General features: G+C 60.7%; 1 protein-coding gene across 2 annotated transcripts; it reads left to right on the forward strand.

The window, feature by feature from the left end:
- The first annotated feature begins 1,501 nt into the window (after nucleotides 1-1,501).
- On the forward strand, nucleotides 1,502-25,233 carry Cplx1 (complexin 1). 2 transcript variants are annotated; one of them, XM_058572492.1, is made up of 4 exons: nucleotides 1,502-1,521; nucleotides 2,772-2,868; nucleotides 19,596-19,771; nucleotides 23,521-25,233. In XM_058572492.1, exons 2-4 carry the CDS (start codon nucleotides 2,838-2,840, stop codon nucleotides 23,716-23,718), a joined length of 405 nt encoding a protein of 134 aa, XP_058428475.1. In that variant the 5' UTR covers nucleotides 1,502-1,521; nucleotides 2,772-2,837; the 3' UTR covers nucleotides 23,719-25,233. The 2 variants fall into 2 exon arrangements, with proteins under 2 accessions (XP_058428475.1, XP_058428476.1); XM_058572493.1 differs by lacking the exon at nucleotides 1,502-1,521 and adding an exon at nucleotides 2,538-2,663.
- Nucleotides 25,234-25,420: the final 187 nt, after the last annotated feature.

Here is a 25,420-nt window from a genome sequence, read left to right on the forward strand (position 1 = left end):
CACTGATGCCCTGGATTCCTAACTAGAGGACCCTGTCCTCCCTAACCTTGAGTAGACCATCTTAAGACACTGGGTTAGCTCCCTGCCAGGTGTCTTATAAAGGTGGCTGAGGTCAGCTGTGGGACATACTCCTGGGCTCAGGAGGTCACCCTGGGGTCTTCTGTGGGGTGGGTTCCACCTGATGGAGGGGTGGAGAGAAGAGGTGCTTGTGGAAAGAAGTGACCACTCTCTTACCTGGACTACTTCTTCTCCTTTGCCCCTCTCCCCCTAGATTCTGAGTATCCTGATGGCCAGGCCAGCACACCGGGAACAAGGACTTCCACAGAGCAGCCACCTGGACTGGATGGGGTCTATGTACCCATCCTCTAACGTGCAGGGTGAGGGTGAGGTGAGACTGAGTTGAGAGGGACAGTGCCTCTTGTGGTCAGCCAGGGTCCGGGGGTGGTCACTGGGTGTCTTTGGCCCTCTGGGGTGCTGTGGGTCCTGCGGACCCCCCCACTTGGTCCAGACTCAGTGCAGAAACCTTACTTATCAAAGGGAGCCACATGCTGAAGGGCTCCTGGGGTCCTGGACATGGGGCCCCCTGGGAATGGTCTCCCCTGGGTTGGTAATGCTCAGTGGAATGACTCAGGCTGGAGGGAATAAGGACAAGTTAATGCAGTGTCCACCACCACCTGCTGGCCTGGAGCCAGGCTCCTCAGGAATCTGAGCAGCTCTAGGTGGCCCCAAGCAACCAAGGCCAGGGCTGAGCCATGCCAGGCTGGGAACTGCAGAGACTGCAGGGCCAGGGGCTGCAGCGACCCACCAGCCTGCAGTGCAGTGGTGGGGAGCAGATGGGCCAGGGGAAGGGGTGGCTGACCCGCGGGACTACTGCGACTCTCTGGGGGAATGAGCACCCAGTCGTCCTCTGGGACCTTCAGAAGTACCCCCCACCCCTTCCAGCTCCCCAGGCTTGGGAGTGGGGCAGCAGGGTCTCTTGGCCTCTGTCCCACCGAAGCCAACCTTGGCAGCTCCGCTGCACAGCTCACAGCTTGGAGGAGGGCCCCTCCCGCGAGGGTCTCGGTGGGTCTGGGGTCTGAGGCAGCTCCTGCCCATCCTGCCTCTGCAGGGCCGGACCGCTCGCCAGGAACCCCGTCCCGGGCCGCGGGCTGGGTGGAGACGGTGACCCCAGCCATGCCCTTGCCCTCCGAGGGGTCTCAAGGCCCCGCGGTGCTCCGCACTCCCACAGACACGGGTGGGATTCGAGCCAAGTCGCCCAGGCACGGAACCAGAGACCCCGGGGCGCGGTGTCGCGCCCCCCCCCCGCCCCCGCCCAGCCCGCTGGCGCCCGCAGAACCGCCGCGCCCCGCCCTCCTCGTCATGCGGGACGCGGGCGGGGGGCGGGGGCGCCTCGGCGTGACGCGCCCTCCTCGCGGTGCCCTTCAGCCGCCGCCGCAGCGCCCAGGCACCACATGGACCCGGCCGGCCCGAGCGCGCGCTGCCGCTGACCGCCGCCGCCCGCCCGCCCGCCCGCCCGGGAAGGTAACCCGCGCCCGCGCAGCCCGGCCGCCCGCTCCGCGCCCCGGCTCCCGGCTCCCGGCTCCCGGCTCCGGTTTCCCCGGCTCCCGGCTCCCCTGCGCCCCGGCTCCGGGTTCCTGGTCCCTTCCCGGGCCCGGACCCGCCTGGCCGAGCGGGCGCTGTCCGCCGCGCGGTGCTGAATCGGCCCGGGGTCCCTCGCTTCTCCAGCGAATCCGCGCCCCTCTCCGGTGCTCTCTTATCCCTGGAGCGCGCCGCCCGAGGCCTCTCGCGAAACCGAGGGTGCGGCGGCCCTGAGCCCGAGCGCCTCCGGTTCTCGGTTCTCGCCGCAGCTCCCGTAGCGCCCGCACCTCTCTGCGGCTGGGCCCGCGGTCCCCTCCCCCAGGAACCAGGGGAGAAGTTTGGAAGAGAACAGGCTTTGCGGCAAAGGCGCCCTGTTCGCCAGCACTTAGGGGGTAGATCCCTGCCCTCCACCGTCCCCAGTCCCCACGCGGTCTCCGTGGTCTGCAGAGGGAGAACCATGAAACAATGGATCCCTAGGGACCTGGGGCTCCCTTAGAGGAGAGATCCTCACAAAGAGGGGCACTGCAAGGCTGTGGCTTTGCAAGAAGGTCTCGCCACCAGAATCCACCCAGCTGGGCACTCACTCCTGGCCACTGACCTCACAGGGACACAGGTGGGGGCCATCTGCCCACTCCCACTGAAAGGCTGGCCCCTGCCTTTTGTCCCCTCAACTTCATCCTCCTGCTGCAGGCATTGGGATCTCCCCAGGGACAGAGACTGGCCTCCTGACACTGACCAGAAACCACCTTCCCCAAAGGGCACCACTCAGGGCCTGCCCATCCTAACCCTTCTCCACCCCGCAGACAGACCCCTGCCCCATTGTCCAGGGACCAGCAAGGAGGCTGAGCAGCCCCATCCTGTGCTGGGAAACAGAGCAGTGACCTTCAAATGCCCCCTGGGCCCTGCCCCCACTGCACGCAGACTGGCGCCAGGCTCCTCTGAGCAGTGCCCCCGGGCTGGGAGCAGCCCTCCTCCCTGCAGTAGCTGCTGAAAACAGCCTTCAGAGCCGGGTGCACCTGCAGTGCTGGACCTGCCATCCTGGCTGGTGTGAGGACAGACGCCTCCTCACACACACACTCTCCCAGGTGCCCTTCCTGGGTGGGTCGGCCCTACAGGGTGCTGGGAATCGGGGATGAAGATGGTCTCTGGGGAAGGTCTTGTCAGGGCGCCTGTGACTGTGCACTCTCCCCTAGGTAGAGGACGCCTGCCCCACTTGAATGTGAGATCCAGGAGTGGTCCCAAGGAATCAAGCCATCACCATGGAGTTTGTGATGAAACAGGCCCTGGGAGGTAAGAGGTGGGACAGGCAGGGAGGGGGCTGTGGGACTGGGCCACCAGGGAGGGGACTGGCAGATACAGGGCACCCAGAGGTGTGTCTCCCAGCTGGCACAGACAGCAGGGCCCCACGGCCACCTTGGACTTCACACAGGCCAAGGCAGCACCCTCGTGCCAGCCCCTCTGAGCCTCCTGGGCAGCCTTGGGGGCCTGGAGATGGAGGCCGGGGGCGGCATGGTAGGACAGAGCCTCTTAAGGGCTGAGCAGCCGCACCCCCACTTGGGGAAGCAGCACCCAAAGGTAGGCTTGGAGTTGGTCCTGTAGCAGAGCTCCAGAAAGCCAAGGGGAGGTGTGGGGTCTGTCTGCTGTGGGGTTGGGCTCCGTGGTTTCATGCGGATAGGGAGCCTACCGTCCTCACAGAGGCATGGCTAACTGGACACAGGAACAGATAGGACAGCTCTGTGGCCTCCTTTGTGTATGTTGGGAAGGGCAGGCTCCTGCAGCCTGCAGAGTGCTGTTGAAGGAGCCCTGTCCCCACTGGCCCAGGGCCATCACTGTGGCCAGAGGCTGCCTGGACTGAAAGCTGCTAGAAGATAGTGGGCTAAGTCCCTGACTGGCGTGCCAGGGCAGTGGACAGAGGGTCTGGTCCACGTTGCCACAGGTGTACTTGGTCAGGTCTGTTGAGTCAGCTCAGGCCCACAGAGTCTTGGGACTGTCCTGGTTGGGTCTCAAGTCCACCCACAGCTGTCCACTCTTGGCACCTCAGCTCCCTTGGTGCCCAGAGCTCCCTGTGAGAGGAACATGTGGCCAGTGCCCAGTTCTCCCACTCCCTTGGTGGCCTGCATGGGGAACATCCTGGCCCTGTGTGGCTTCCAGCTGGGTGTTGGGCGGGGGGGAGGGGTTGAGAGCTGCAGTGCCCAGGAGGAGGAGGCTGGGGCAGTGCCACGCAGGGCACCTCCTGGAGGCAAGAGCACTTCTGCCCAGACATTGTATGGCAACCTGGCCCGTGCTGAGGGTGCACGGCTGAGGCAGGCTGAGGTTGAGTCTGATTATAACCACCACGTCACCAGACGTGATTCAGGGACAGGCTGGCACCCTGCATCGGGAGGGACCCGGGCTCCACCAGCCCATCCCAGGCTGTCACAGATAATTAATCAGGTGGCTAATTCAGGCCTGAGGTGGGCTTTTAGGGAAACTGAGCCGTCTGACTTGCTGTCTGCGAGGCTGGAATTAGCGGGTAATTGCCAGCCGGGAGTCCCTCTTTGTTCCATGTCAGCCCAAAGTTTTTCCTGCAGTGGTGCCAGGGCGGGCTGTGCCAGCTCCGTGGGAGCCCTGGGGGTGGCCAGTGGGCGTGCGCTGGGCTGCGGCCCCATGCTGGGTGCCAGGCTGCGCAAGGTGCAGAGAACTCTGGGTTTGTTCTGTGTTCCTGCTGTGGAGACTGCAGTGGCCAGCGCTGGGCGGGGCTAGCAGGCAAGGCTCTCTGGCAACCTGTCTGGGCTCCAAGCTCTTCTCTCCCTGCGGGCGTCACTTTGGGCTCAGAGTGCATGTGAGCAAGATAGAGACAGAGACTGGGACGGATGGAGGAAGGGGGACAGCTCCACAATGAAGGTCAGAGGTCGGCAGAGACCCCAAGGGACAGACCAAGCCCCAGACCTGGAGAAACCGGCAGGTGGGAGAGCAGGAGAGGCCCAGGAAGCCACCAGAGAGCCAGGGACAAGAAAGGAAAGAAAAGAGCAGCCCAGAACCAGAGATCAAGGAACAGAAAGAGAAATGCACTCAGGATGCAGGGGACAGACGGAACGGAGCTGCCGGGAGTGAGACTTTCAAGCTGAGAAGCAGAGTCGGCCAGGACCACACAGAGGCTCACGCGGGAGGGGCCTGGGGAGACTCTGGGTCCTGGTGACCTGCTGCAGACAGGCCTCACTGCCATGCTGCCTAATTCAACCTTCCTTCTCTTCTGCAAGCTGTGTCCTTTGTGAGGAGGGGGACATATGTCTCAGGGTCTTGTCTGCTCTGTCTCAGGCAAGGCTCTTGTGGGGACAGAAGGTGTGGGGCAGCAGCTGAGGTCGCAGGCCACAGGCTCTGCACGTACGAGGCCCTCTCTGTTGGTCTGGTCCCCTCTGGGACTCCAGGTCCAGGATGGCATGTCCTGTTGCAACGCAGGGCCCTAGACGGGGGAGGAATGGACTCTGGATCGGGCTGGGCCATGGACACACAGTGCCCCTCCTTTCCAGGGAGACCCAGCCCTTGCACACACCCCTGAGCTGGTGGACCTGCAGGGTATGGGGAAGGGCCTGGCCAGCAGTGCCTCCTCCAGCCCGGGCCCGTTCCCTGGTCAGCTGCCACAGAGCTGGTACCATGTCTGCCAAGCTCAGCCTGGCAGGCCTCTCCCACCCTCCTTTCCACCCAGCCCAACGGCCCAGTTACCGTCCCTGGCCTCGCCACGTCCTGTGACCTCTGCACCATGGTCCCTGCACACACAGCCACCAGTGTCTCCTGCACTGCATTCTCATGGCCCCCTGATGTGCCTTCCCCACCTGTCACCACCAAGGTGCCCTGAGGGAGCAGCTGACTCCAAGGCCCCTCTAGTCCACGTCCCCAGAACTGGGCAGTCCTGTGTCCCTTGGGGCTCACAGTGTGCTATGGGTTGACCCCTGCCACCCTTAAGGCCACAGTTCAAGGGCAGTGCTGCCTGGCAGGCCTGTCCACACTGCCAGCCTGGCCATCGTGGACACCCTGGGATCATGTGCCCCTGGCCAGGCAGGGCTGGGAGGAGAGTTCTCTTGGGACCAAATTGGGGCACTTGGCATCCAGCTTGAGGCTGTTGCTTCTCGTAGGAGAACGCCCTTGTGGCCTCAGCAGGCCTTGGACCCCCCAGGGTGCATCATGGCCGTGATTCAGGCCTCTGCCACCCTCTGTGGGGACAGGCCACCTCCTGTGGTTTTGCCCCCCCTGGGACTCCAGTTCCAGGATGGCATGTCCTGTTGCAGGTGGCCAGGTGCTCTGGCCACATCTGTGAGGACCTGGGGCTGGCTCCTGAGCCATAGGGCACACATGTCTGGAGGTGGCCTAGGCCCCGGGCTGTGTTTTCACCAGGGGGAGAGTGGGCATTGCGGGTGGTGGCCCAGATGATCTCGTTCTGCCATACCACCTTAGTGTGACCCTCTGTGTCCAGAGCATGCCCAGGTCCTCGGGAGTGGTGCAGGGATGTGGGGCCCTGGTGGGTGAGAGATGGGACGGGGGGTGTGAGCATGTGTAAATGCCAGGACCTCAGGGGCCAGGGCAGGCTGGACAGTGCTAGCCCACACTGTCCAGGCAGCTCCAGGACCCCCCCAGCATGGTCATTGTGGACAATGTCCTATGGGGAGTCTGCCCTGGGCTCTGTGTCAAGGATGAGGCATGTCCCTGTCCTGTCCCACCCCCAGGGCCTGGATGGGCTGATCTGCTGGACCGTTTCCTGTCCACTCTTCCCTTGATTGGGTCTCAGTAGCTCTATGTGTTGGGGCCTCCTGGCTGTCCCTCCCTGGCTGACCCTGAGTTGGGCGGTCGGGGGATGCTGCCCAGGCCCAGGTCCTCAGGAGTCTGGGAGGACACTGGAGCTGTGTGCTGAACTGGGCAGCATGTGAATAGTTCCAGGTGGGGAGATGGCTTTCAGAGGGCAGTAACAGAGCCAGAGGGAGAGCAGCTCGTGTGGGTGACAGGGGTCAGGTGGCTTTGGTGCCTTAAGTGTAGCTTTCCACTCTGCCTGCTCCTCTAACTTCAAGGTGACTGCTGCTGCCCCCACATTGCATCACCAGTCCAGGGAGGCGCTGAGGCACAGCCTGTGTTACCTGTTCAGCGCTGTGTTAGTGGAGACTCTTAGTTTCCATTTAGGCATCCCTGGCTAGAGGGCTCACACCCAAGAAGGGAAGTACTAATTTCCAGGACCCCCAACCTTGAGCCCCTGCGACAGGTGTGTCCTCCTCCCCCACAGGTAAGTGCTTGAGAGTGAAATACCCACACTCGTGCCTCTCTGAGGATGCCGCGCTCCTTGGCCGGCAGAAGCACCTCTTGCCCCAGATCCCTGGCAGCCTGAAGGACACTCCAGGCAAGAGCCTCCCTCCGCAGCCCTGCAGCTCCCCTCCCCTCCGGAGGGCGCAGCTCACGAAGGCTGGCTGGTCCCCTCATTGGCTGGCAGGAAACTGGCTGGGATGCGAGCTGTGTTTTGACAGTGCCCGCGTGGGGGCTCTCAGCAGTGTTTGCCAACATCCCCCGCTGGGGGTGGGTGGACGGGCGGAGATCCACGATGCCTCAAACAGCTGCAAGTCCAGGCCCCCCACCCTGTGCCACCAGCCAGGGGCCAAGGAGGGCGGGGCCAGGGGACATGGCACCCCTGCACCCTTGGGCCAGGGGAGGCCCTCCTTCCAGCTCCACCCAGCCCCTGGGGGTGCTGAGGCTCCCGTTCCAGGTGGCACGGGACAGGACGCAGTCCTTCTGAACTGCCCTGCCTTTGGCTGGGGACTCCCAGAGGTGCAGCCTGCAGGGCAGCAGGGAGGGGGACTCTGGCAGGGGGCTGTGGAAGGCCCAGTCAGGCCCCGTTTCTCCTGCCTCTGCTGCAGGCTCCCAGTTTCTCAGTGTTGTCCTTGTCCTCAGCTGGTGCCCTGGGGGTGTCCAGTGACACTGCTGAGCCACATTTCCTCTCCTCCTGCACCTGGTGAACATGGTTCCCCCTCTGTTCCATAGGGCCAGGGCCTCTGATTTCCTTTTTGCAGAGTTAATGACCTAGCAGGGTGTAAAACGTTGTTTTAGTAGCTCCTGTGTGAGGGGTCTCAAAAATGTTCCCATGGGAATAGGGATGGGCTCTGAGGCTGAGGTGCTAGGTGCTCATTCTGGGTGCTGAGCACTGGTACTGGGTACAGGTACTGGTGCTAGGTGTCAGTGTTGAGTGCTGGGTACAAGTCTGGTACTTGGTGCTAGGCACAGGTGTTGGGTGCTGAGTGCTTTGGCTGGGTTCTGGTGCTGACTACTAAATACTGATGCTGGGTGCAGATGCTGGTTCTGGATGAGGAACACTGGTGCTGAGTGCAGGTGTTGGTGCTGGGTGCAATGTTGAGCACTGGGTGCAGGTCCTGGTATTGGGTGCTAGGTACTAATGCTAGGTGCTGGGTACAGGTGCTAGGTGCTGGGAACTGGTTTGGGGTGCTGGATGTAGGTGCTGGGTGCAGGGCCTGGGTGCAGACTGCAGTCCGGGAGGTGGAGGACTGGTTGACGCAGCGCCTGCTCCTGGCCTCTGTGTTCTGACGTTTCTCAGCTGGCTGCACGCTGCCGGAGGGGCAGGCCCCTGCTGCTGAGCCTGTGGGAGCTCTCCAGGGCCCCATGGGCCCTGCCCAACTCTGTCCTCTGCCCCCTCTGCAGAAGAGGTGTCAGGCAGCACTGCCTTCTTTCCCACCAGGGCTGGTGCCCGGTCCCATGAGTGGCAGCATGAGTGGAGGGAGGTGACGGCCATCCCGAGGCTGGTGGCTGTGCCATCTGTCGCCATGCCTGGCAGTTTGGTTTCATTGATTGGCGTTCTCATCTCGCCTGTCTCCTTTGTCCTCTCCCAAAGGCCAAGATCAGACCCTGCCTGGCGCCCAGCTCCATGGGCAGGGACGCAGTGCTGGCTGGGCATTCCTCCGAAGGAGGCCTCCCTGGAGCGTGCCGTGGGTGTGGCGCGGTCTCAGGCCAGCACACGAGGGTTTGCAGACCACGGGAGCAGAGGAGGGGAGAGGCTCCTGGCACGTGGGGCACAATCCAGACCAGCAGCAGGCAGACCAGGCTTTGCCTTCATCCCCTGCCCCCAGGACTGGCAGAGCCGGCCACTGCACGGTCCGAGCTGCCCAGCAGGGTGCCCTGGGCCATCCTCACAGGTCAAGGTGAGGGCGGGGGAACCGGGGGGCCAGGGCCAAGCAGGTGACCAGGATGGGCAGCAGGCTCAGCCTCACAGCACTGTCCAAGTGCCCCCCACCGAGGGCATGGCACTGGGGCTCAGCAGGCCCAGCTCTCAGAGGGGCCGGCAGCTGCCTCAGTGCCACGCAGGGGAGGGGTCTTCTGACCTTGACCAGTGGGCCGAGAAGCAGAGGCGGAGGGGCCTGCTGGATGGCAGCCCTGGCCTGCCCAGCGCTCTGTCTCCTTGATCTGGTCATCTGTCCCCCACCCTCTCTGGCCACAGGGTCGACTTGTTGGATGGCCAGGGACGGGCAACTGACCAGGGGATGTTCCCAGAGGAAACCGGAGGGTGGCTGTAGAGCACCCTCTGCCCTGAGTGGCCAACACACAGAGACCCTGGCATCCTGCCTCATTTAAAATTCCTCTGCAGAGCCTGGCACCGTGGTCGCTGTGGTTCCAGCTACGGGAAAGGGGCCCCCATGAGCCTAGGTGCTCAGCTGGCCTCGGCAACACAGCCAGGCCCCCCTCTATACCCACAACTAAAAGCCCCTTGTACATAGCCTGGAACCGCCCCTCTGGGCTCGGCTCTGCTTGGACTCTGCTTGGACCACTGCTCCTCCGGCTAAACCAGCAGGCCCTGGGTGCCTGGCTTGGCCTCCTTCAGAGTAGCCCACCTCTGTCCATGGGGCCTGTGCTCAGTGAGGAGGCTTGCAGCCCATCTTGGGTCTGACCTTGGTCATCTTAACTTGCAAAAATTTTTCCTTAGGCCTGGGGCTGGGGCTCAGTGGTAGTGCACTTGCCTGGCAGTGTGAGGCAGTAGGTTTGATCCTCAGCACCGCATAAAAATAAATAAGCAAAATAAAGGTACTGTGTCCAACTACAACTAAAAAACAATGCTCCCTTAGAGGCTCCATGTATGTCATCTTACTACAGGAACAGAATTCTGTTTCTAAGACCCACACACCCTTTAAACCCTCACCGCAGCTCTAGCTGCCAAGAGGGGCCGGAGGTGCAGTGTCCTTGCCAGGGAGCCAGCCAGCTCTGTGTGCTTTAGAAGGTGTCTTTTCATTCCTAGTGGCCAAGAGCAACTGACGCGGAGACAGTGCAGGACATGGCCCGTGTCTGGTGTCACACAGGGCACTGCCAATGCCCCCGCCAGACCCGTGCCACTTCTTTGTGTGACATTCAGAGGCCTCCCTTCTGGCCGCCCTGTCCTTTTTTTTAAACATTTTTTTTTATTTGTAGAGAGACAGAATCTTTGTTTTATTTATTTATTTTTTTACATGGTGCTAAGATCGAACCCAATGCCTCACGCACGCGAAGCCAGTGCTCTACCACGGAGCTACGGCCCCAGCCCCTTCCCTGTACTTTATGTTATTTTAATCATTTTTTTAGTTGTAGATGGATGCAATAGCTTTATTTTATTCATTTATTGCATGTGGTGTTGAGAATCAAACCCAGGGCCTCACGTGTGCTAGGCAGGCGCTCCACCACGGAGCCACAGCCCAGCCTGTGTTTATGTATTGCATTTTACTTTGTGGTCCTAGGGGTGAAGCCGGGGTGCCTTGCACTGAGCCGCCCTTGCTCAGCATTTTTGTTCCCTTTGAGGCGGGGTCTGGCTGAGCTCCCTGCCGAGGGGCTGGGTGACAGGAGTAGTCGTGGCCCCGGCTTCTCCTGCTCCCTCCCACCTCTCGTTCTCTGGAGTGCAGAGGTGGAGACTTCACACGACCTCTCTTTTCTCAGTAGGTAGGAAGCGTTTTGATCTTGGCTCTGGTCACACAAGTGGTATTTACGAGCACCTTTAACACACAAGTATATTCTTATAAAAGTAGTGACTTCCACTGTAGAGAGCGGAGACAGCAGCAGAAATGCCCAGCTCTGATATGGAAAGCAGCTGCTGGGCCTGCCGTGGGCCTCTGCCAGGGGCTCACCTCTGCCCAGCCCGTCCTGGGCCTGGCCTGCACTCACGCGGGACCCCAGGATGCCCCAGGCTAGGGAGCGGAGTGGCCGGAGGCGACTGCCCGTGAACTCCACAGTGGATTCCCCGTCCTGTGGAGGCTGCAGGATGGCCTCGGGATCTGGGATATTTTAAAGGGCATGAATGAGTAGCAGGGTGAGGTCTGGGTGGGTCGCCAGGCAGGGGCCCCCCCGGGCCACCAGCCCCCTGGCCGCAGAGGCCCCTCTGGGTGCTGCACAGGTTCTCCAGCTCCTCCCGAAGCACCCTGTGACCCTGGAGCTGCCTGCTCAGGGAACTCTGTCCGTCTGGCAGGGTTGGTGGAAGCTCTGTCCTTTGGTGACGAGGTTCAGGATAAGTGTGGCCTGAATCCAGGGACAACCTGGTGTGGGGACTGGCCAGTCCTGCGGCCCTGAGGCCTGAGTCAGCAGGTACTTACGGAGTTTTGTTGAGTACCTTCGCAACTTGTGGCCTCTGAAGTCAGCGGTGACTTCAGCCAGGATGGAAGGAGGAGCGGGCACATCCTCGCCCGCGGCCGCACTCAGGCCGTAACCTCTCCCTTCGCGGGTTTCTTCTGATGCTCAGGGCATCACACTCCCCACGGCCGGCCCTCAGCTGATGGCTGAGTCACTGGACTGTAAAACTGCCCCCGAGGAGCCAGACAGAGCGTGGCTGAGCCTCACCAAGCCCTCAGTCTGTTCGTGGTTAGCCTTGGGCTCCTTGGATCCCTCCCTCTCCCGGCAGCAGCCCCCAGCACAGTATTTTTACGCAGGTAACCGTGCCAGCCACAGGGTAGGCATGTCTCCCTCCCGAGCACCTTCCTGCCCTTCCTTCTGACTGGTGGCTCTGGAAACTGTCACTCAGTACTGTCACTGCGGAGCTGTTTGTGTGCCTGTCCTTTCTGAGACAGGTGCGTGGGTGGTAAGGAGGGATCTTTATCTCCGCTCTGGAGAGGCATTTAGGCTGGGTATGGGTATAAAACTGCAGGTTGGAAGAGTCCCTTGGACTTTGAGGCTCCTCTCTGCTGTCCTAGACCACGATGAGGCTGGGGGGAGTTGGAGCCAGTTCTGGTCCAGGGCTTGGGTGCGACCCATATCTCTCTGCTGGCATTGAGAAACCGCCAGGTCTGGAGGCCTTGCCTCGCCCACCCCCTGGTGTGAGCTGGAGTCTGGGAGCCCTGTTCCCATTGCTTCTTGGTGGGATCTGTCTCTGCCCTGCTCCTGCCCTCTCTGGAGCTGGCACTGCTGCTTCCTGACATTCTGTCGACATCTTTCATTCTACTTTCTGGGATAGTTCCAAAACCTTTTCTTCTAACAACCTGATTTTCATTTTCTACATTTGTCATTTCAAGGCTCTTCACTCCTGGGGACTAAGCTGGGCTCCTTCTCATCTGAGCCTTGGTGCTCTGTTTATAGGGAGCATTGGAGTGGCAGATCCTGGCCTCCGGCGCGGGCCTGAGCAGTGTGGACGTGGCATTGGACTTCCAGTGCCTCGCTGTGTCCTCCTGTCCTTTCCTGGCCTGAGTGTTTGGTTTGCTTCCTGCTGGGAGTGTCCAGGTGCACGCCCGGGTTCCACGTGCCGGGGAAGCCTGGCTGGCAGTCCGTCATGCTCCTGTGGGGCACTTGGGCTCTGAAGGGGACTGACATGGGTGTGTTCAGGGACTTCCCCCTGGGCAGAAGGACCCTGGGGAGCTGGACAGCCGTTGGAAGCAGCTATGGGAGGGGCTGAGTGAGGACTCTCCTTTCAGGACATAGGTCTCCCCACTGCCCACCTGCAGCTCCACGGTCCCCTGCCCTGCACAACACCTGGGGACTGGTCAGCTGGGCATGTCCGTTCTGTTTCTCCAAGGAAGTGACCTCTGGATATCCCAGTAGGGCTTGGGCACTGGGGTCTCCAGGGAGGGGAGCCCGTGGCCTCCCACATGCCTCAGCCCCAGGCCTCGCCGGGTGCTGTGCTTGGCCAATGGCTTCCACTGTCACTGCTCTGGCCTGCACATCAGCCCCCACCCAGCTTGGTACCTCTGTGGCCCTGTTCTCATGCTGTCCGTGGCCTCTGGGAACTGTGTGGTCGGGTGCCCTGCTCTCTGCCCAGCCTCGGTCAGCATGCGTACAGCTCTTCTGCCGGTTGTGGTGGGGGTCTTGGCGCAGCACTCTGAGGGTCACTGGGTGCAGGTGAGCACCGCAGCCCAGGTGGTGGTGCTGTGTGGGAAGCGGAGGGCAGCAGCTCTGCTGGCCATCTGCCATCGTTTTTCTTTAGGGAGCTGAGCTGGGCCTGGGCCCCAGAGTGGGTTTGGCAGATGCTAACCTGAGCCCCACCCCTCCTGTCATCTGGAGGTACAGCTGTGGCCGTGGTGGCTGGTGCTTCAGGACATATCCTGTTGGAGCATCCACAGGTGGGCTCAGATCCCCGGTGGTCCTGGGGGGTTATCTGATGTACATGCCCCCCACTGTGCCCCAGCATAAGGCCTGGGCACACGGCTGCTGGTCCAGTGGCACGTCGGTCTCACCTTATTTTTTGGGAAAGGGCCTCACAGAGTTGCTCAGCTGCCTCTGGCTTCCATCCCAAGCCCCATGCATTTCTGTGGTCCGGCTTCCCCCCCGGGGTGCGCTGGCCTGGTGACGCCTGACTGGCCCAGACGCCCACCTCTTGGGGTGTAGGTGCTGGTTTCCTGGTGTGTCCCAGGCCCTGCACCTGGGCCAGCTGCTGGGACCCACGGGCTCCTGTCTGGCCTCCAGGGTGAGGGTGGGCAGAGCCCTTTGTGCCTTGCTCCCGGTGCTGCCTGGTACAAGACCCAAGGCTTCCTTGCCTCTGGAAACTCTGGTTAAAAGGCAAAGCTTTTCAACTTGGGTAGAAACATTACGCTCCAGCCCTGGGAGCTGCAGACAGCCCATGTGAGACGAAGACTAGCAGAGAGAGGGGACACGAGATGCCATGGCATCCACCCAGAGAGCTGCACGGCCAGCAGGAGCCCTGCCCAGGAAGGAGTCACTTCCATGGCCAAAGACACAGCTGTCCTGCCCAGCCCCACATGGAGCTGGGCTCCCACCGCAGGGACCCAGGAAACACGGACACACTGGGTCTTGGGTGAGAGTGCAGGCCCACCCTGGAGAGGCCCGGAGCCGAGCACCGTGAGCAAGTGTGAGGCTGGGCAGCACTGGTACCATCCAGCCACTGTGGACATGCACATGCTCTGAGAGTCACCCGCGGGGGGCGGTGAAGCTGGCCCCACAAGGTATTGGGTTCCAGGGCTGCACAGGGTGCCCCTCGACTACAGTGGGACGGAGGAAGAAGAGCAAGGAGCCGCTGGCCTTCCCAGCCGTGACTCACACTGCAGGCCTGGCCTGGAGGAAGCAGCTTTCTCTGCTCACAGTTCAGAGGCTTCTGCCATCGACATCAGGCTCTGTTGGTGGCTTTTAGCCTGTGGCCCTATATCCCACCCTGGCAGAGTGCAGCGGAGGAAGCTGCAGGAACGGCCAGCCCTCAACATGGCTCTGGCCCCAGCCCTGGCCTGGCCCACCTCCTGAGCCCCAGAATCTGAGTGACAGACTTCCTGGACAGCCAGGGGGTCAATGGCGATCCCAGGGGAAGCAGAAAGTACCGTGAGTGGATGGACACTGGGAGATGGACACAGTGTTTAGAGGGGAATCTGGGTGATGTGACTGTCCGCGGGCTCCTGGGCCCACGTTAGCGTGGGCAGTGTGAGTGGAGGACGCCGTGACTCCAGCCTCACGGTGGGGAGGCCCTTCTGAGAGACAGCAGGCAGAGCTCTGAGAGGTGCTCCTGGGACCGTGAGGACCCCAGAGGCAGAGTGCCATGATGGAGGAGTGGGGCAGAAACCAAGAAGACCCAGTGTCCACTTGCTCAGCCACTGCAGTGGCCCCTGAGGGGTGCTGGCGTTGGGGTCCTGGGTGGCAGCAGAGCTGCCGAGCCACCCTGCCATTCTCCTTAAAGCTCCCCCGTCCTTCTTTGTTGTCCAGGGACTGAACCCAGGGGAACTTGACTATGGAGCTGTATCCCCTGCCCTTTTTATTTTGAGACAGGGCCATGCTAAATTGCCTTGAACTTACAGTCCTGTCTCCCGAGCTGTTGGATTACAGGTGTGGCCACCGTGCCTGGCTGTGGCTGTTCTTAAACAGTTTATTCTTGAGAATACAAACCATGAGGTCTATATTCTCCAAAGAGGATGAGGATGACTAACAGACTCACTGGAAGATGCTCAGCCTCCTTAGTCATGAGGGAAATACAGATTCAACTGTAACCAGGAGCCACATCACACCCACTCAGGATAGCGAGGACCGAGAGGCCGCGACAGGTGGTCAGTTTGTGGGGAGGCAGGCTGGGCACACCACACTGGGGGAAGCGTGGCAGTTCCTTAGAGGTGAAACCTAGACTCACTGCACAACCGCACCATCCCTTGCTCAGAACTTACAGGCAGCTGTAGTGCACTGACCTCCCCGCGGGCACCAGCAGAGCTGCCGGCAAGCAGGTGTGTCCACAGGGTGACGAGGGCCAGGGCCGCAACACTCTGCATGGGTGCAGCTCCACATGGGAGCCCTTGCAGCCGTTGAGCCAGCCGCCGGCCATGAACTGTGATGTCCTGAAGGAGGCAGTGTCAGGCGCTGGGGTGGAGGGGCCCCTGGGCCACCGTCTCCATCAGGATGTCTGCAAGATGTGTGCAAGTGCCCCAGCCCTACAGGGTGCCGAGTGTCGCTCACACCTCCATGCGGCTGCTTAAAAAGGGGTTCTAGCTGGTGTGGTGTCGCACGCCTGTAATCACAGAGACTCAGAAGGCTGGGCAGGAGGATGAGAAGTTGCAGGCCAGCCCCAGCAACTTACTAAGGTGCTCTCTCAAAATAGAAAGTAAAAAAGCATGGGGACATGGCTCAGTGGCCCAGCACCTGGGGTTCAACCTTGGGTACCAAAAAGCAAGTAAAAATAAAAGTGGATTCTGTGCACATAGCACACCTGCCCCTGTTTGCGGCAATTCTGTCGCGGTTGTGTCATGGGCCCCTCTGTCACCGAACGAACCCCTTGGCCATGTGTAGAGAGAGGGGGCAGTAGACAGGCAGGGCAGGGGTTTCTGCTGGCCCTGGGCCCCTTGCAGAGGAGAAGGGAGAGCTCACCAGCCCTACCCGGCCCATCCCTGCCCGGCCCCAGCAGTGGGGATGCAGGACATTGTCAGCTCCGAGTCTGCAGGAACAGAAGGCAGAAAGCTGCTGGGGGCGTGGGGTGCCCGGAGTAGCACGTGGGGCACGCGGCTGATATGGTGGCTGTGCCTCCGGACAGTGTGGGGTCAGGAGGCGCAGGACACTGTCGTAAGAGCTGCTCTCAGGCCCTGAGAGAGTCCCTGGCTGTCTTCCTGTAGAGTCCTGGGGACACAGAGTGCTGCCCCTTCTCTGATGGCATCTGCGCTGCGATGCAGGCTGGAGCTGGTCCTGCGCCGTCTCTGTCTCGCTGTCTGACTCTGGGTTGATTGTTAGCACTGCTTGTATGCTAATTTCACAGAAATAACCTGGAGGATTTCCTTCTGTCTTCTCCATTCCAAGAACATTCTAAATATCACGGGAATCATCTTCTCGTCAATGTTGAAAGATCCCATCTGTGAGTTCTTAGAGATCGTTGCTTTTTACATTTTTTGGAGAATGTACTTCATTCAGCTTGCGGCGTGTTAGGACAGAGAGTGCGGCTGTTTCTGCTGGCCCTGGGCCCCTTGCAGAGGAGAAGGGAGAGCTCACCAGCCCTACCCCGCCCATCCCTCCCCGGCCCCTTTCTGTCCACAGTATCCCCAGCCTTTTCCCCTGCTGCGGGGCATCTCATACTTGCTGCCTGCCCCGGTTTGCAGAGCCACATCCTGCGCCAAGAAGTCTGGGCTGTTGTCTTCTGAGGCTCAATGCTGCTGTTGGCTCCAGGTCCTGTCCTCTGTGGAGGCTGTGGGAGCAGTGTGGCCCTGGTCCCCAGCTGTCAGGAACCTGCCTGCTCAGGACCACATGGCGAGCCCAACCCTCTGGTTCTGCAGGGCTGGAGCCTCACTATAGATGCCGTGCTGGGCTCTGCACGTGCTGGTGCATCTGGTGTCTGTCCTGTTGTTCCTGGGCCAGGCCCTGTCCGGCCAGGTGTGCTGACTCTGAGAAGCACGTTGAGTCTCTGAGGCTGGCTGTTGTGGGAGACAGAGTTATGAGTCATCTGGGATTTACATTTCTCTTTCTATAGTGATAAGATACATATGACATGGAATTTACCATTTCAGTCTGCTTACGTGCAGGGCTCAGTGGCAAGAGCCCAGCCACAGTGCCATGCAGCCAGCTACTCTGCTTCTAGAATGTTCTCCTCCAGCCAGCCCAGCCTCCACCTCTGCTCCAGGCCTCACACGGGGAGTTGGCAGGACTGCCCTGAGCACCTGCTGGCTTCTTGCTCAGTGCAGCCTTGCTGCTGTGTCGATTTCTGTCTGAGCTGCTGGCCACGTCCACTGCTCTGTCGAGGCATGAGGGTGCCACTCTCCCTGCGTCTCTGCCCGCACTTCCTATTTTCTGCTTTCTGGTGGTCATGCTGGTGGGCCTGGGGGTCTTCCCTTGTGGTGCAGACTAACTTCCGACTGGTCTTTGTAAGAACCCTGTGAGACTTGGAAAGGCCCCCGACACGTTTCCAGCTTGGTTCCATGCCAGCCTGGCATGCAGCCTCTGCCCTCCTCGACCACAGGAACCTGCTGTGCCTACCCAGAGCTCCCGCCTCGCTTTCCTGCAGCGGGATCTGTGACATGCCCATCCGCAGGTGTCCCCCACCCATCTTGGCATGCTGCACCCTCCGGGATGCCTGGGGTTCCCTTGGGCTGTGTCCACTGCCCAACACAGTGCCCTGTGTCCAGCCATGTACAGAGGCATGGTGTTAGGGCTGTGGTGGTCCTAACGCCTGTGTCCCTGTGTCCCTCCATGGAGTGTGTGCTGTGTGGAGCCCACGTGTGCTAGATTCTGCAGGGTGCCTTCCCCACGGCCGTGGTGGCCTCTTTCCCCACAGAGCCTGAGCTTCCCCAGCAACGGCAGTGGACATGAGCATATTGGGACACCTCCAGCCAGAGAACCCAGTGCCCCTCTGCCCTGAGGTCCCCAGTCCCGGGAGTTGCTTTCCCCTGAAGGCACATGCTTCTCTGGCATTTATTCTGCCATGGGAACCTGAATTCTATCCAGACTCCAAAAACAGAGGCTGTGAGGACTTGGAGGTTGGATTGGAGGTGTGAAGGCTGCTCATGACGACAGGCTGGCCATGGACACCTTCATGACGCCGCCATCCACCAGGACCCGTGTCTCTCCCAGCCTTAGACTTTAAATGGATGATATCATCTTCAGCTACAGGTTTCCTCATCAAATTTATGCTTAAGCAGTTTGTGTCCTCTGTGCCCAGCTTGGTGTGAATGGACGGGCAGTGTTGTGAGCTCTCGGGGGTCTTGTGGAGCTCTGCAGGGGTCATCAGGGCTCCAGGGACGTTCAGACACTGGCGCCCCTGCCCTGTTCCTCAGGCTGCTCGGTGGGGCCTCCAGGAAGGTGGCCTGTGCCTGCTGAGCCCTGCCCTGGGTCCTTACCGCAGGTGCTCTCACCTCTCTCAGGGTGAGGTGAAATTGCCCTTTTCCTGTTTCCCTACTGTAGAATTGGGTTGTGGTGGTCCCCACAGCCTCAGCTGTGGACCTTTCTCATAGACACAGCATCCCACGTTTGCTAGAGTTAGCCAATCGAGGATCAAAAACAATGTGGGAAGCCCTGAGTTGTCCTGAAAGCATAGATGACCCTGGAGGCAATGGTGCAGGTTCTGTGCAGACTCTGGCCACTGTTGGAGGGCAGGGGGAGCGGTGTGCTGTCCGAGGGAACCCACTGGCCACAAGGAGCAACTGGGTCGTGTTTATTTATTTTTCCCTTATTTTTTATCTGTGCATTGTAGTTATACCTGTGGATGGGATTTATTGTTACATATTTGTATCCTGTCTATTTTTAACTCTGTCTCAACTCCACAGTTTGATTTGTAACAGCCCCAAATGAGCTGTGTCAAGAGCTGAGCACCCAACCTGGCATGCCTGGGATCCCAGTGGCTCGGGAGGCTGAGGCAGGAGTCCAAAGCCAGCGTCAGCAATGGAGAGGCACTAAGCCACTCAGTGAGGCCCTGTCTCTAAATGAAATACAAATAGGGCTGGGTTAGGGGCTCAGTAATTGAGTGCCTCTGAATTCAAACCCCGGTCCCAAAAGGAAAAAAAAGAGAGAGAGAGAGAGAGCGAGAGCTCAGCACCCATGGGAGGGCTCAGCTGCCCTGACAATGCCCTCAGGGGAGTGGGGGGAGAGACACTATAAGGTGCCAGCACTTCCCAAAGCGGGAAGAGCTAATGGCCTCCCTCATTTCAGTGTGAATCAGCTTGTTCTAGAGGCAAGGTTTGCACAAAAGCAGTCCAGATTGCTGCTGTGGTGACGTAGGCCCCTTCCTGGGTGATGCCCAGCCCTGCTCCCCAGAGCCACCACAGGGCCACGGCTTGCCTGGCACCTGCGGTGTGGGCTGTGTTATAGTCTGCCCTGTGGCCCGTGACACAGGAGATCAGGGCCATGTTGGGGCCTGAGGATCAGGAGCTTGTGAGGACAGTGGTGGCTGGCAGGGCAGGAACTGGGGCCTTGGTGCCAGTGCCAGGCAGTGTCCTTGCTGCTGCCATCCTGGCCCAGACTTGGTGTCTGCATGCCACCCTTCTGCTCACACCCTGGAGGCCACCCTCTACGGGACCCGGGACCCAGGAGGACACAGGCCAGCACTCGGGGGCTCAGACACACATGCGTGGCCACACTGCGCCTGCCGACACAAGCCCTCCCCACTGGAGGGCGCCAGGGCCTGTGGCCTGACTCTGCCTTTCTGTCCCCAGGAGCCACCAAGGACATGGGGAAGATGCTGGGTGGTGACGAGGAGAAGGACCCTGATGCCGCCAAGAAGGAGGAGGAGCGCCAGGAGGCGCTGCGGCAGGAGGAGGAGGAGCGCAAGGCCAAGTATGCCAAGATGGAGGCCGAGCGCGAGGTCATGCGGCAGGGCATCCGCGACAAGGTGGGCACCACCTGGGCCGCCAGCGGGTCACCACAGGCTCTAGGATGTAGTCCTGGGGTCTCATCTGTACTAGGGGCTTGCCGTGGGCTGGCCCTCCTGCTCCTGAAAGGTTGGCCCTTTCTCCCGGGGCCAGGAGAGCCCTGCAGGAGGGCGTGGGCAGGACCCTGGCCTCCCTTGGGGTCAGTCCACCCCCAGGGAGGGGGCCCAAAATTTTGCATCTATAGGTGGCTGGGCAGTGAGGCCTGAGGAGATGTGACAGCCAGTCATGCCTGCTTCTCAGTTCTCTGGGTGACCTTTGACCTGGGGCTGCCAGAGAGGACTGTATCCTTGTCACAGGTGGGGAAATAGGGGCAGAGTGGGCTCTGAGTTCAAGACTGTGTTGGCAGAGAGGCCCATGTGTCTAGACTCTGACTGCCACTGGGTCCGTCCCCCCCAGGAGCACAGCCCTGTGTGTCCACCCTCCTCCCTGCAGATGGGGTGGGGGCTTGGAGGAGCCTTGGAGGACGGCAGAGGCCCCACCCCCTCTGTGGGCCTGCAGTGGCTGGGGGAAACCAGGTGCAGCAGTGGGAACAGGGGTCTCTGTCCAGGGTCGCTGGGTGGAGCTGGGTGGGCAGAGTGGCCATGAGGCCACCCATGGCCCATGTGCCCAGTGGGGATCTTTGCCTCCCACACAGAGGTGGGCTTGGGGTAGGTTGGGACAGAGCTTTTCCTGGGTCCCTCCTGCAGCTGGTCTAGTGCCTAGCTCTGAGTGCCATAGGCCTGGTGGCCAGGAACATGGGGAGGGGGCGTTGCCGTAGTCCTCTGGCTCAGACTCCCTGTGATGCCCAGGCTGGGGGTGGGACAGCTCAGACCCTGGAGACAGCCAGCTCTGCTGAGCCTTGCGTAGAAACTAGACATGGGCAGAAGAAGTGGGTCGGGGTAGGTGACACAGCCAGGGCCCACAGAGGGCCATTTCAAGGGCTCCCCTCCCCACCCTGCCCCAGGAGCCTGCACAGCGCAGAGCCCTGTCCGTGTACACCCCAGTGACACCCCCTCCTCTGTCACGACACCCCCTTAGTCCCTGGATGGTTTCTGGGGTCCTGCAGGAAGCACCTGCTGGTTTTCCCTGGACAGCAGCTCATGTGTCCTCCCTGGCCCCACAGACCTGACCTGCTGCAGCCTGAGTCAGGCTGGGCCTCAGTCAGAGGTAGGTGGGGAGGCAGACCCCACCTGGGCCGTGTCCTGGCTGGCAGTGTATCAGGAGAGGGCATGGGTGGGAGGAAAAGGGAGAGGGAGTCACAGACAGAGACAGCCATTCAGAGGAGAGACAGGCAAACAGGAAGAGACAGAGACAGGGAACAGTGATGGTGGAGAGCACAGAGGCGAGCGGAGGCAGGGATGGTGTGGGATATGCAGAACTCGGGGGTCAGGAGGAAAGGTGGAGGAAAAGGCCGGTGCCTTCTCTACTCTGTTTCCTTGTTTCCTGGAAATTTTAAAGAAATTCATCTTCCAGCAAGTTAAGCAGGGAGAATCTACAGAGGCCTAACCCCCTCCACCGCACCCCCACCCCTGCGCCAGGAGCTGCAGGAGGAGCCCTGCTGTGCTGCCTGGTCCCACCCAGCAGGGAGCTCAGGAGGTGGTGGGCTCCCATCCTCACACCTGCTGCCCAGACCCACGTCCTGATGCTGGCACAGCCCCTGACCTTGGGCCTTTGCAGCTGGTGCCCCGTGCCCTGCTCCCCACAGGTGCAAAACCCAGCCCTGCCAGTCAGTTGTGCCTCCCCAGATGCCCTTGCTGGCCAGACCCTGCTGCTCACTGGCCCTGACCTCCCCAGCCTCCCCTGGGCGGCATGTACCCCATCTCAGGAGCTGGGGGGTGGGCAAGCTGCTGTCTAAGGCTTCCTGAAGATGTGGGGCTGAGGGCTGAGCCCAGCTCCCGAATCTGTGAGCCTCCAGTGACCCAGGTTCCAACAGAGGGAGAGAGGTGGGCATACCATTTGGGTCTGTTTCAGGTGGTGGAGATCATTCCTAGAGCAGTTCCCTCAGTCCCCATCACAGAGCTGTGGAGTGTGTTGGGGCCAGGAGGGGAGCCTGGCACACCCATGCTTGATTTGCATACGCATAACCTGATCTGTATGCTTACCATCTGATTTGCATATCCTCACCTGATTTGCATGTCCACCCCCTGTTTGTGTGTGAGCTGCTGGATTTGCATACGAACCACTGATTTGCATGTGCTTCCAGCCACCCTCGGTAGGTGGCTGAGCCAGAACCTTCCTTCTGGGAAGGAGATGAGGCTCTGGCAGGAGTTGGCCTGTGTGGGTGCCCACCCAGAGTCTCCCTCCCTGAGTCCCCTATGCTGGCTCAAGGCTCAGCCCGACCTTGTGCGGATGCTGACAGGTTCCACAGGGTGGTCTATCTGGTCATGTTTGGGGCTCCAGTCATGGATTGGCACTTGTGGCCTCTCAACAGAGCTCTCAGGACTGCCTGTCTGACCTCCGATGTCAGCCCCTTGGGGCCTTGTCGTGGTCTGGCCAGTGGCCCTTGAGCTGGCTAGTGGCTCCCAGGTTCTCTTCTCGGGGTGCTGCGGAGCCAGTCCTATCTGTGTGCTGGCCTGACCTAGTTTCTGGCTGCATCTCTGTCCAGCCCACACACATCTCCCCCCTCCCCTTCTGGCCCCAGGCTGCCGCCTGTGTGGGGCAAGGCTGTCCTAGGAGGCAACCTAGGTGGGTGTGACGAGTGCCCGTTGCTGTCCTCTCACCCCACTGAGCTCCTGGTGCTGTAAGGTGCTGGCAGGTCATCCCTGTCAGCATGTTCTTGGGCTACCCTCTCACCTGTCACTGAGACCCTCCGCTCCCACCTCTGTTAAAGATGAGAGGGGCTGAGAGGACAAGGAAAACCCCCTTTACCTCTCCTTGGTTGGCAACCTCTGGTCAAGGTGTCTCTTCAAAGCCACTGTCACTGGACTTAGGGCCTCACAAACCCAGAATGATCTCATCTCCATCCTTACCTTATCACACCTGTGAACACCCTGTTTCCACCTGGGTTCAGTGGCTCACACATGCAATCCTAGCTCCTTGGCAAGTTGGAGGCCAGCCTGGGCCCCTGGGCAAACTCCTGTCTGGGGATGGGACTCAGGGTAGAGTGCTTGCCTAGCATGCTTGAGGCCCTGGGTTTTCTCCTAGCACTGGAAAAAACAGGAGACCCTGGGACAGCCCAGGAGATGAGAAGTGGGGTAGGCAGAGATGTGCAGGTGTGTGGGCCAAGGTCACACGTAAGTGGGATTCCAGGGCATTCTGGCAGGGAACAGCTCACTGGCATCTAGGGCCCTTGGCTAAGTTGGGGGTGTGAGACCAGGTGGAGGACAAGGGACTGGGATGGGAGGCTACAGTGAAGGCTCTGGTTCTGAAGCTGGGCTCCAGGCTTCAGGGAGCAGGGCTGGAAGAATGGGTTTGGGCCCACACCTGCCCAGGCTATGCCCCACCTCCAGCGCCTTTTAGATGCTCCTCTGTTCTCTGGGTTTCCCTCCCCACAGGGACCCCTTGTGGTGGGATCACTTCTCCTTGATGGGTCCTCCAGTGGGTGGTGGGTTGGGGGATTCCTCTCAGGCCTTTCTCAGCCACTTGGAGCACATTCTGGGTCCCTGGCTTGTCCCCCAGTGCAGGCCGTTGTCTCGGTCCCCTGGCCCTTTCTGCCTGGTGAGCCCCACAGAGGCAGGACCATATGAGCACAGCCCCTTGCCTGACCTGCCCTCCCTGCCTCTCCCTGCAGTATGGTATCAAGAAGAAGGAGGAGCGGGAGGCGGAGGCACAGGCGGCCATGGAGGCCAACTCCGAGGGCAGCCTGACTCGTCCCAAGAAAGCCATCCCTCCGGGCTGCGGGGACGAGCAGGAGGAGGAGGATGAGAGCATCCTGGATACGGTCATCAAGTACCTGCCTGGGCCACTGCAGGACATGTTCAAGAAGTAGCGCCTGACCTGGACAGCGCCGGGAGCCGGAGCCCCCGCCCCGCCCCCTGTACAGACAGACCCTTGCGGAGGCCCGGAAAGGACATCGGGAGCAGAAGCAGCACCCCCAATGCCAATATAAGCCATAGTCCTAGGTCCATCCTGCCCGCGCCCCTCCCGCCTCGGGAGCCTCCACCCTTTCCCCGCACTGCCATCAACACCCCCAACCCTGGGTAAGGGCGCAACCCGGGGCCCCTGCAGTCCGTGCCCCTCTCCGTGCTCCTTTGCCTGCTGGTGGTCGGCCCACCCTCCACTAATGTCCTTGAGTTTGCCATCCACCCAGCCAGGTGGAGGTCAGGGACCTTAAGGGTCAGCCCCTTGACCCTGGGTGCAATAGCCCTGCATGGGTGGCGCTTGTGGGGGCTCAAACTCAGGAGCACAGCCATAGTGGGGGTGGGAGCTGGTTGTGCTGATTGGGCTGGGTTTGGGGGGTGAGCAGCTGGTGCCTGTGCCCCTCCTGAGGCCGGCCAAGCTCCAAGCCCTTACCCCATGCACCAACCTGGGTCGCTGGACCCTGCTTCCGTCTTCCTGTCCGCTGGCTGCCCACGCCCCCACCTCTCCATTGCGGCCCCAGCATTCTCTGTCCCTCTCTTCTAAGGAATACCATGCCATGGGGAACAAAGCAATAGGTTTGGGGGATTCTTAGACAATCCTCTAGTCCCTAGGCACCCCTTTGTAGCACGCACCAAGTCGGGCCTCTCCCTGGTGGCCTGTCCTCCATGGGGGTGGCTGTTGTTCCCCGGGGAACCCGGTAGCCACCCACTCCACTCCCACCTTCCAGAGCTAGGGAGGCCCGAGGTGCGGGACCGACTGTCTTGGTGGCCGGAGGGTGCGGGCCCTGGGCTGGGGCCACCAATTGGTCCCTCCTGCAAGCTGGTGGAGTTTAGCCAAAAGGCCCGGCCACCTCGAGCCGCCCATCCCTGTTTGCCTCCATCCTGTTTAATTTGCATCACAATCCGTTGAATCTCAGGTAAATGAGGTCTCTGTATTTGATGAGTTTTATCTCCACCGAAAGGCCGTTGTCTTGGTCCCCTGGCCCTTTCTGTTCACATCAAAACTTCATTAAGTGTCCACAGAGTTGCGAGCCAGGGGCGTGGCCTGGGGCCTTCATGACCTTACATAGCTCTTTAGAGAAGCCATAACTATTAGACTGCAATACTAACTATGATCGCCCCTCTGTCTGTGGCAGCGAGAGCTCACCTGGCACACATGCGCCGGGTTTGCCCTGCGCCGCCCCTGCGCCTCTGGGGTCCGCGTCTTTTTAAAATGCCTGTTATTACACGTTGAGCAGACTGGGCGTTCTCTCGCGTTAACCCCGCATCCTGTTCCCAGCACACGGGGCGCCCGGCCGCCAAGCTTATCGTAGACTGTGGGTGTTACCTGTCCGTCTGTCCCTGCGCCTCCTCCTGCATGCCGGGGGCCCTCACGTGTGTTCTCTCCAGATGGAATCACAGCCAATAAACAGTGATTCATGCCATGTGGCTACTGCTTCCAGAGTTCCCACTTCGCCTGAGCGTCCCTTTCACCTGTGGGCACCTATGCCCTGCTTGGTAGGCAGTACCTCGGCTCCTGCTGCAGCAAAAACAAGTTGTCCCCAAGATCCTCACCCATCTCCCAAGGGCAGACGTACCCTTTCAGGCCCCACAGGTCACCTGCAAAGTCTC

This window comes from Marmota monax, unplaced genomic scaffold, assembly GCF_021218885.2.
Source record: "Marmota monax isolate L192 unplaced genomic scaffold, Marmota_monax_Labrador192_F-V1.1 WCK01_AAM20220418_F8-fsc00009, whole genome shotgun sequence".
Lineage (NCBI taxonomy): Eukaryota > Metazoa > Chordata > Mammalia > Rodentia > Sciuridae > Marmota > Marmota monax.